This window comes from Choristoneura fumiferana, chromosome 8, assembly GCF_025370935.1.
Source record: "Choristoneura fumiferana chromosome 8, NRCan_CFum_1, whole genome shotgun sequence".
In the NCBI taxonomy this organism is placed as follows: Eukaryota; Metazoa; Arthropoda; class Insecta; order Lepidoptera; family Tortricidae; genus Choristoneura; species Choristoneura fumiferana.
Genome location: NC_133479.1, coordinates 20,329,074 through 20,340,191, shown reverse-complemented (window position 1 = coordinate 20,340,191; position 11,118 = coordinate 20,329,074). Strand labels below are relative to the sequence as shown.

At 44.3% G+C, this 11,118-nt stretch overlaps 1 protein-coding gene and 1 pseudogene across 1 annotated transcript in view; one reads left to right on the top strand and one right to left on the bottom strand.

Annotated features, from left to right (window-relative positions):
* The window catches only part of LOC141430613 (serine/threonine-protein kinase ICK-like), a 901-nt gene extending 656 nt beyond the window's left edge, over positions 1–245 (top strand). Inside the window, exon 3 of the mRNA XM_074091399.1 lies at positions 234–245. Within this exon, the coding sequence (XP_073947500.1) occupies positions 234–245 (12 nt within the window). The remainder of the gene's footprint in view (positions 1–233) is intronic.
* Positions 7–6,802, bottom strand: LOC141430612 (NAD(P)H oxidoreductase RTN4IP1, mitochondrial-like; annotated as a pseudogene).
* Positions 6,803–11,118: the final 4,316 nt, after the last annotated feature.

Genomic DNA, 11,118 nt, shown 5'->3' with positions numbered 1-11,118 from the left:
TATAGCAGGCTGCTGCTGCTATGCGTTGATTGTTGTTTGTTTGGGTCTGTGAGTGCTCGTCGCGTTGTGGACGTGAGTCATCACGTCGTTCACATTCGTAACAGGGGCCGTTTCTTTCCGAAGAAGCATCTTAGATTAAAGGGTGGAATTTTTAACGGGACCCGGAGAGGAAAGTCTATGAACGCAGTTTTGTTGCGTACTTTTTTAACCAACAAAATGTTTATTACTTACAGTATCTCGAGTAGTACTTCTCTCCGGGTGCCGATACAAGTTTCTAGTTGGAATATGGCTAGGTATGTACCGGGTCAGGTTCCTTGGGCGGCTAGGGCTGGCTGAAGTCGAGCAGCAGCTTCCCGCGCGCGTGGCCCCGGGCGGCGACGCTCGTAGGCGGCCGCGCCCTCGCGCCAGCCCCACGCGCGCTCCACCGACACGCCGAACTGCGCACACGCATTCAACGTCTAATACTAATAGGTACCACGACACGACCAAGAGACGTGGTACAATACACCTCATACCTCATTACCGAACATTACATTAAAGTTCAACACCGTACCTACCTGTTGTATAATAAGTACTGTACTGTACAATGTAATGCTTTAATAGTACATTGTGTCTTAAGGGCGGTAAATAAAGAATTACGAACGAGAGTCTATTAGAAGCCCGAAGTCGAAGACTGAGGGCTTTAATGAGTCGATGTTCGTAATTCTAGTACTGTCCGTGCTACATACAATGTTTTTCATCACATTTGCGAGTATAATTTTATATTTGTAAAAAAAAAATATTTAATTGTTCCAAATATATTGGCGATTACCTTAGGCTGTGCTCTTGGCAGCGTCGCCCTCCCCCTCCCCCTCCCGCAGCATGCGCCGCAACGTGCGTGTGCATGTGGTCCATGTAGTCCTGCAGCAGCACCATCAGTACGGGCACTGACTCATGCGACCGTCCTTGGGCTTCATGACAGACAACGTGTACGCGCAATGACTCATGCGACCGACCACGGGCTTCATGACAAGCACATTAAGGTCGAGGGTTTTATTTGGGGGTTGCAACCAAGGTAGCCTGCATGTTACGACACTGTTTACGAGCAAAGTGTGATTGAAAAAAACTAAAATACTAAAATTGCGAGTATTAAGGCGCTGTACGTAGTGAAAACTACAATTTTAGAAAATATTTAAAATATACTTACACAATACTTACAACTGCAAATTTTATATGTGATATTTTCAGTCTATTAGCTAGTTTTTGACTTCATCAAAACACGATTGCTGACAAAAACCTCGATAGATTATTTTTTTGAAAAAGAGCCTTCATTTACACGTTAAACCAAATATTTATAAAACTATTATGAATATCAACACAAAATTTGCTTTATTAAATAGTTTTTAGTAGATTTAGATTTATGCTTCATAGATTTTCAATAGGTTGAGTACATCAATCATACCAATTATTTCGTCTGGCAAAATAAAACGGTTCTAGCGCGCGGCGGCGGCCAAGTATTTCCCAGTCGCCAGTACACGCGTGTACGTAGTCGACGACGGACCTGTGCACATTTTTCTAACGCGCTAGTACACTTTTTGAGAGCAAATAATATGGGTAATCGCAGTATTAAAAAAGTTAAGCGAAAGAGGAAACGCATAAGTGAACTCAGAGCACATATGAGAAGCATTAGAGTACCTAAACGAAGTACCTACACACACTAATCGACCGGCCGGAGTCGGGCCGAGTCAGCAGGGCTACTACGAAACTCCAAACTCGAAGTTCGTGTCGTGCGGTCCCTCTCTATCTCGTACTAAATAGTATAAGTGTCAGAGGGACCGCAACCCACGATCTTCGAGTTTCGTAGCAGCACTGCTGAGCGGATTTCACATTCGTACTACGACCGCAAGCTGGTTGGCGCGGGCCTCGGCTGCTCATGGAAGCGGACGGCTTCGTCCAGATTCTACCGCGACTGCCATACAAATTGTAGGCACGTTGTATAAACCTATACTACTCACGGCGAACCTTGCGGCTACTATGAAACTCGAAACTCGAAGTTCGTATCGTACCATCCCTCTCGCTCTCGTATTAAATAGTATAAGTGTCAGAGGGACCGCAACCCACGATCTTCGAGTTTCGTAGCAGCCCTGCTGAGCGGATTTCACATTCGTACTACGACCGCAAGCTGGTTGGCGCGGGCCTCGGCTGCTCACGGACGCGGACGGCTTCGTCCAGATTCTACCGCGACTGCCATACAAATTGTAGGCACGTTGTATAACCTATACTACTCACGGCGAACATGCGGCGAACCTTGCGGCTACTACGAAACTCGAAACTCGAAGTTCGTATCGTACCGTCCCTCTCGCTCTCGTATTAAATAGTATAAGTGTCAGAGGGACCGCACGACACGAACTTCTAGTTTCGAGTTTCGTAGTAGCCCTGCTTGATCCCTTTGACAGTTTCACTGACATTTCTGATAGTAGATGCAACAGTTTCGATCTAAGTTTAGATTTTCTCACTTTTTTGCAGGCAAAGGTAATATCTTGCATTCAGCCAAGTTATTTAACATAAATTATTTTAATAAAATAAGATGGTTGCACTTGGTTGCACTAGTAAATTATTGACAAAAACATGTACTCCAACTGCAATCCGGCTGCAAAATGGGAGTTTGGATGCAGTTATTGCGCAGTTAGTACAACTGCACCAGCACTGGACCCGACTGTCAGAGGACTGCATTCCAACTGCCATTTTAGGCAGTCGGAGTGCAGTTCTTACGCAGTTCTGATGTAGTTCTGCCATTTTACAGCCGGATTGCAATTGGAATGCGGTCCGTGTGTACCAGACCGTACATTACGACGCCTACCGCCTACCTTATCAGCGACTTATTTATTATAGGGACTTCGATTTGTAATTTACCTTCACGTAAATCAAGATTGGTTTTTTGTAATCTTTTATATTTTTTATTTCCATTCCAATTTTTTTCTCTTACGGTCATCCCGTAAAACCTAAATTGAAAATACAAACTGAAATATAGATGCACCGAAAACCAGAAAAATAAGACCAGCACTGGAATCGAACCCAGGTCCTCGGTATTCCGTACCGCGTGCTATACCGCTACACCACTGCCGGTCAACCACCACTGCTGGTCACTGCTGGTGGACCAGCAGTGGTGTAGCGGTATAGGCGCGTACGGAATACCGAGGACCTGGGTTCGATTTCCAGTGCTGGTCTTATTTTTCTGGTTTTTCTGTGCATCTATATTTCAGTTTGTATTTTCAATTTTGAAATTAGTTTGTCTTTAATTTTTTCTCCCAAAATTATATCATCTTTAAGTAAAAGTGAAATAAAGTGCCCGGTTGAAGTGTAGCCTTTAGAAATGGACTTGAAAAATGTATCAAAGAAAACGAAATTCAGATGTAGAATTATGAAAAGGAAACTAAAACTACTGAAATTAACAAAAATAGTAACTGGTATGACCAGATCCAAGGTCTCCATGTCACGTGTCGAGCACAGTGTATATTTGCTGTGTGGAGTGGTGAAAATCATCACCTCAAAACAGTAATCATACTTATAGATGATACATTTTGGGGAAAAAAATGAAAGACAAACTAATTTCATTTTATATGGACTGGTTACTACCCGAAATTGTTGATTCCCGTCGAGCTCGGGGAATGCCACTAAGGGAAAAAGAATCTTCATGAAAATAACTGTAGAACCTCCTCTGACTGAAGAAAAAGAACTTTCTTCTACATATCTATACTTTTCAAGCGACGAAAATAGCGAAAACATCGCTTCATGCTCCAGACAATCAACTTTGGAATCTCCTCTGACTGAAGATAAATAACTTTCTCCTACATATCCATACTTCTCAAGTCATGAAAATAAGAAAAGCATCGCTTCATGCTCCAGACAATTTTGGAAGAGCTATAAATTTATTTAAAACTAATTGTTGCCGTCGACTGCGTCCGCGCGGAATCCGATTTAGAGCAATTTTTTATTATATCCAAAAATATTTATTTTCCGTAACATAAAGTATCCTAAATGTTGACCAGACTAATAAGCTATCTAACTAACTAATTTGGCTCAGGGACCCAAAGAGGGTCTTGGCCTCCGAAACAAGAGCATGCCATCTGTCATATCTATCTATCGACCTATTCAGTCTAAATGTCTATCCATTACCTACGTTACAAATCAAACTGTGGGCATGAAGAGGCATAAATAATTTGTTTATTACCAAGACTATTCATATTAAACGAAGATTTTCTTTATTAAACCAAAAAAATGTGTAATTATAATTTTAAGGAAAAATCCGGAATTCACATTAACCAGAATACGGTTACAAACAGAATAAGGCCGTCAACGGGCTGCGTGACAGACGCGCGAGTCGCCCCGCATTCGCCTCCACCGCGTCGTCTGCTTCACCCCTTCAAATACCGAAAATTCAACTATAAGCGCGCCTTAATGTCGAACCAAATAAACCTGCCACTGCTCATCGTTATGCCAATATTTCGTATCAATACTTATCAACATCACTATAAGAAGTGTGTGAAAATAAAGTTTAAACATCCTGTTACATACATGGACACAACAAGGTCACCGATGAGATGAATGCTGATAATATATCCATTAACATGATCGTTCCGTGTCACGAGGCGCAGCTCACCTTGCCCTGTTCGGCGAGCTGGCGCAGCAGCTCGATGTCGTCCGCGCGCGGCGCGAAGAAGGCCCAGCGCACGCGCGGCAGGCAGGCGGGGGCGGCGGGGGCGGCCGCGCTCAGGTTCTCGCGCAGCAGGTCGGCGGCGGCGGCGGCGGCGCCGGGCGCCAGCCCCAGCGCGTCGGCGCGCCGCAGCAGCGGGGACGTCAGCGTCACGTACACGCCGAAGGACGCGCTCAGCCGCGCCGCGCCCGCGCCCGCGCCGCCCAGCCCCGCGCAGTCCAGCACCACGTCGAACCTGCGCATGCACCCGCACCGCCCGTCAGCACCGCCCCGCGCCCCGCACCCCGCACCCCGCTCCCGCGTCGCCCGAGAGCGCTCCGAGGAGCGCGTCAGAAATGCGGTTCGCTGAGCATTTTTTGCGGCCGGAATCGAATTTTAAAACTACTAAACGGCCATAAGTTACCGAGTCAAGGTTGTTAAGATTTTCAGTAATTTGTCTTCTTTGCGATTAGGTTTTGTGAACCGCCTCATCTACGGTAACTTTGCGCCTGTTTCAATTCAATCGCGGACAGTGTGGTTTTCTATTGAATTCATTTATTTCTATCCCACGGGAATCTTTAATCGCGTAGGTACAAAGTCGCGGGCAAAAAAAACAAGTAGGTTTTCTAAAATTACACCCCATGTACATGTGAAAAAGGGCTTCAAAGTTGATTTTTAAATTCGAAAATTTGCAAATATAATCCTGCGAAAAATCAATTAAAACACTAAAATAAAGATTGTGGAAAGTAAATCTGCATTAGCCCAAATTTAACGCGAGCGAAGCCGCGGGCAAAAGCTAGTATTCTATATTTATGGTCTGTAGAAGAGCAACAGTTGATGTCGAGAAGTCTGCCGCGAAAACATTGGAACAGAAAGGCCGGATCCATCAACGTTGCTATCTTATGCAAATACAGATGGAAAAGGCTCCATAAAGTTGTAGACCGCGAAATGGACACCTGCGGGCTGCGGGGCGGGCGCTTTCTCTGTAGGTACATGCGCGTCTGGGTAAAGTATGCGGCGAGCGGCTAGGCCGCGCAACGAACAGAGAACACGCTCAGTCCCGCCGGCCGCTGGTCGCGGCCGCCGGTCGGTATACTGACGGGCCGTCCCGGCGCAGCGTGTCCTGGTGGTCGGGCAGGTGGCGGTCGCGCGGCGCGGCGCCCAGCGCGGCGGCGGCGGCCAGCTGGTCGGGCGCTACGGCCGCCACCACGGCGTGCCCCGCGCGCGCCAGCAGCCGCAGCGCCGCCTGCCCCACGCCGCCCAGCCCCAGCAGCAGCACGCGCCGCGCCGCCCCCGCCCCGGCCCGGCCACAGCCCGCCCGCCCTCAGCGCCGCGCACGCCGTCAGCCCCGCGTACAGCGCGCCGCCCGCCTCCAGGTCCGACAGCGTCCGCGGCGCCTCACCCACCTGCACACGTAACGATCATATCATAACATGCACGCTGCACGCTCGTGCATGCGACACTAACGAACGATGCTCCTAAAAATAGTGAATTTACCACCTACATCTCGGTTTATCCGGTCACGTCGGGCGATCCAGTGATTAGATCCCAAAGAGATCGAAACTAGAACACCGTTCCTGGCTTATGACCGCGAGTGATCGCGCAGTTTAATAATTTTTAGTTTTACGAATCGAGTCTCACGTGAACTCGAATCGATATCATTTATTCAAATTATATCGAGTGAATCGAGGAGATAGTCACCCAAGAGCGGTCGACGACGACGTACTGCGCATGCGAGCCGGGGCGGTGCGGCGGCACCACACCCCAGACGCGCGCGCCGGGCGCCAGGGCCGCGCCGGGCGCCGCGCCCGCCACCGTGCCGCGAAGTCGCGCCCCGGCACCAGCGGGAACTCGACGCCGCCGCCCGCCAGCCCGCGCAGCGCGCCCAGCACGCGCGCGCCGTACCCGCCTGCGCACACACACGGTCAGTCTGGCCGCGCTCCCACTCACACACACGACCCACGGTCAGGCCGGCCGTCCGCCCGCTCCGGGCCCACTCACCCACGATGGCCAGGTCGATGGGGTTGATGGAGGCGGCGGCCACGCGCACGAGCACGTCGTTGGGCGCGCGGCGCGCGGGCGGCGCGCCCCCTCCAGGCGCAGCGCGCCGGCGGCGGCGTGCGCGTCCCCCTCGCAGTACGCGTGCGCGCGCCACGCCCCATGCGCCCGCCGCCCGGCCGCAGCGCCTCCGCCGCCGCCGCCGCCGTCGCCATCCCCCGCGAGCCCATCACGACCGCTTCTCCTGAAACATTTCATGTGATCCTTCAGAGAAAACTACATACTGCAAAATAGAAATCCCATTTTATTAAACTTAGGGGCTGTTTCATCATCCATTGATTAGCGTTAATTGACGGTTAAATGTGATGCCGTCTCCATCTATTCGAACAAAACAAAGAGGCGGCATCACACCTAACCGCCAGTTAACACTAATCAATGGATGGTGAAACAGCCCCTTATATTTGTATATTTCTTTGTTTAATTTATATGCCAATAAATGTTGATGTACGGAAAATGATACCATCCTGAATCTAGATTTTTCCAGACTAGTATAAATAAGGTGTCAAATTTAAATACATTGTCAAACGCCGAGCAACTGTTGTTTGATTCACTTCAAGCAGAGCGGTTGAACAGTTATTTTGCAGATATTAGGTAAAAATTACATACTTCAGTGTACTAATATAATATTCGCAAAACAACAAAATCAACAACACAGCAGCAGAAGTAGATGAGTGTGGTGCACAAAATAGTCTAAACACTAATCCGCCAAATATATCATTAATATTATTAATCAATCAATATATCTCTTACTTATATTATTAATTATTAACTACAAAACCGTAGACGAGAATGTTTATGTAATTTTTTACCTAATATCCGCAAAACAACAAAGTCAACAACAAAACGGCAGAAGGAGATGAGCTGGTGCACAAAATAGTTTAAACACTCTTATTTATTGCCTTGGCAGTACAATCAAGTGCAAATCATTTTGAGCACTGCTCATCAACTTCTAGTGCGGACTGTATCAAGGGCATAACAACAACATATGGGCAGGGGTATTTTGTAACACATTGGATATCATCAATATTATGGTGTTATCTAGTTTATATACAAAACTGAAAAGTTAAGTACCCCTAAGTGAGCCAAGATCGTAGAAGACTTATGTATCAGTTTTAAGTAAGACATTGTCCTATTTGTCCTCTAATTAGTATTATATATATGTAAAATAAAATTGATCAGTGTGCAGCAGGCCAAACTATACTCAAGACAGATCTTGATAGACAGAAGACGCTCAAGCACACGAGGGGTTCCGATTCATACTAAGTATTATATCTTACGTCCTTCCCTGGGTCTCCCTCAAATTTTCTTTATACCATTCTCTTGTTATACTGTGCCATTTTGATGAAAATAAGGTCATCGGTGCCCTAGAGCCGTCTGTGGCACGCAGAGGTAAGAGACAGACATTTATTTTTGCATTTATAATATTAGTAAGGATCAGTAATATTACACGAGGTGCCGCAATTTTAAGGTAATTATTTAATAATCTGACCCGAAATTCTAACCTCAACATTTACGCTTAACTAAAAATCATTAAGGAAATACCTTTGAGTATAAAGTTAAATAAAGTTTCTCGACGAAATAAATTGATGACTAACTATTGTCCCTGTTGTTATGGATGACTGTCTGATATGATAAAACAAAGAGACTCAAAGAGTATTCTTATATTTTATATGATAAGATATTTAATGAATTGACGTCTATGAATAAAGACACATTTTCGTTTATTTTTTCTTATTTTTTTTTAATTTCGTCCGCTCGGACAGGCTAAGGGTGCTCACACATGCAGTCGCTAGTCGCTCGTTTGCACCAGTATACACACTCATCTATGACTAGTTTGCAGCGATAAATCTGGTCACGTGCGTGACCCAATATTAAAGGTGATTTTGAATTTCCCGCGATTCAAAAAAGTAGCAGTCGTGCGTGGCAGTGGTACAAATAAAAGAAATTGTAGTGAATGAAAAAACTAAATAACTCTGTTTTTACCGAAATTGAAGAGGTTTCTTTTTTCCAGCGATAAAGCTCAATATTTTCAGCTTTATCGCTAAATGTCATGTGACCAGATTTGACGTTGGAAATGAGCGTAGAGCGACTGCATGTGGCCCCACCTTTAAGATTTGCGTTTATTGCACAGAAGTTTCACAGACCAGCAGGGCTACTACGAAACTCGAAACTAGAAGTTCGTGTCGTGCGGTCCCTCTGACACTTATACTATTTAATACGAGAGCGAGTGGGACGGTATGATACGAACTTCGATTTTTGGATTTCGTAGTAGCCCTATAGGACTACTATGAGAGATACTCACATTTTTTTTTAATCGAATCAAAATCGGTATAGGCAAGGAAACTCTATACTTATACATGTAGTTTGTAAAAATAACATTATGTTATGAACGTACAAATAATCATAGAGTAACTTCTTACCTCTCTTACTTGCAAACTTTTAGTATTTGAATACTCAAAGGTTGCAAAGTAACGAACGATTACTGCATTGTAATAGTTATTTATGATACAAGTGCGGAAAGTAGGCAATTCCCAACGAGTGGCGGAGAACTTGAAACACGAGCGAAGCGAGTGTTTTGAGCCGGCACGAGTGGGAATTTCCTACTTCGACACGTATATCATACAACGTTTTACAATGCATTAAGCGAGGAAAAAAATCGAGGCAGTGACTACATCATTTATTTGCCATACTCGTTTTACTACAGTAGCAGGCAGTATATATACATACCGACATGCACGCCAAACCAAATTCGTTAACGTATACACTTTATTAAACCAACTTTCATAACAATCATTGACTCAGAAGATTAGAACAGCTACAGCTAGCTACTAATGATAGGTAAAGGAGACTTTGTTTTAGTATCGTGATTTTTTATGATTAATTATTTTCCCTTGTTGCTTGACATTTTCCACACTTATATTGGCTAGTCCTTATCTCCTGCACGCTCCTATAACGCTAAATATCAGTGCACCCGTGAATAAATCCGAGTAATAGTTAACTATCATCAAGTATATTTTTTATATATGTATCTAATCTACCTTAACAAAAAGTTACCGTAAATCTGAGATTGTTTAGCTTTGGAACTGTAAATAACTCAAAATTGGTTCACTAATTCTAATAGATAAAAGCAAATAAATAAGAATAAGACGTACCGGTAGATGTTATAATATCCATGTGTGTAGAAGTAAATTATTCTATCAATTTACGATGTTTATTAACTTAGGTATGTATATTATAGTTCACGTATTTCAGCATTGAGTTTGTCACTGGCAATATGTGCTTCGTGAGGACGTAAGGCGGTGTAAAGTCAGATATAAATTCATCATTTGAACTTTTCATTTTAAATTTACTTATCAATTATCAAAAATTAATTCACCGGACTGAACTCATGAACATTACTTTGGCGGGATTTCATGACAGGCGCGAACGGGTAACCATGATTGGTTCGTGCGACGTCGTGCGCGCGCACTGGAAGCTCATTGGTTAACTTTCGAGGTGCGCGCGCTTGACGTCGCACGTCCGTATTGTTTCCAGAATTTATTTCCTTTTTTTTTTTTCATAACTTTAGACGGAATCATAATACGAGTTTACGTGAAAAAAAAATATTAATGTTCTCTTTTATGTCCGTTTAATCTGTATTATCTTATCAGTAAATATTCAGTTGGTTGCATCAAACGTTTCTTATTTATTCAAAGCCTAACTATAACGACTCTTTAGACTATTTTTTTAAAACAATAGTTGGACATCATTTGGCAATTTAAAAAATACTTTAACGGCACAAGTGCGGTAAGTTAAAATCCATACAACTTTACTACACACTGTGGACGCGTGCAGGAATCACTAATTTTCTATGGATATGTTGACCCACGTAAAGAGGCACTTTCCGAGCACGTGCATTGTAATATTTTACAATGCACGTGCTCGAAAGTGCCTCTTGACGTGGTCAACATATCCATAGAAAATAGTGATTCCTGCACGCATCCACAAGTGTGCGGAAAAGTTGTATGGATTTTACTTACCGCACTTGTGCGGTAAAGTAACTTTTTAAAATTGCCAAATGATGTCCAACTATTGTTAAAAAAATAAGTCTAAAGAGTCGTTATAGTTAGTCTTTGAACAAATAAGAAAACGTTTGATGCAACCAACTGAATATTTACTGATAAGATAATACAGATTAAACGCGACAGAAAAGAGAACGTTAATATTTTTTTTCATGTAAACTGTAAATCATATTTTAATTCCGTTTAAAAGTTATGAAAAAAAAGGAAAATAAATTCTTGAGTCCAATTCGGACCGTGCGACGTCAAGCGCGCGCACTCGAAAAGTTAACCAATGAGCTTTCAGTGCGCGCGCACGACGTGGCACGAACCAATCATGGTTACCCGTTC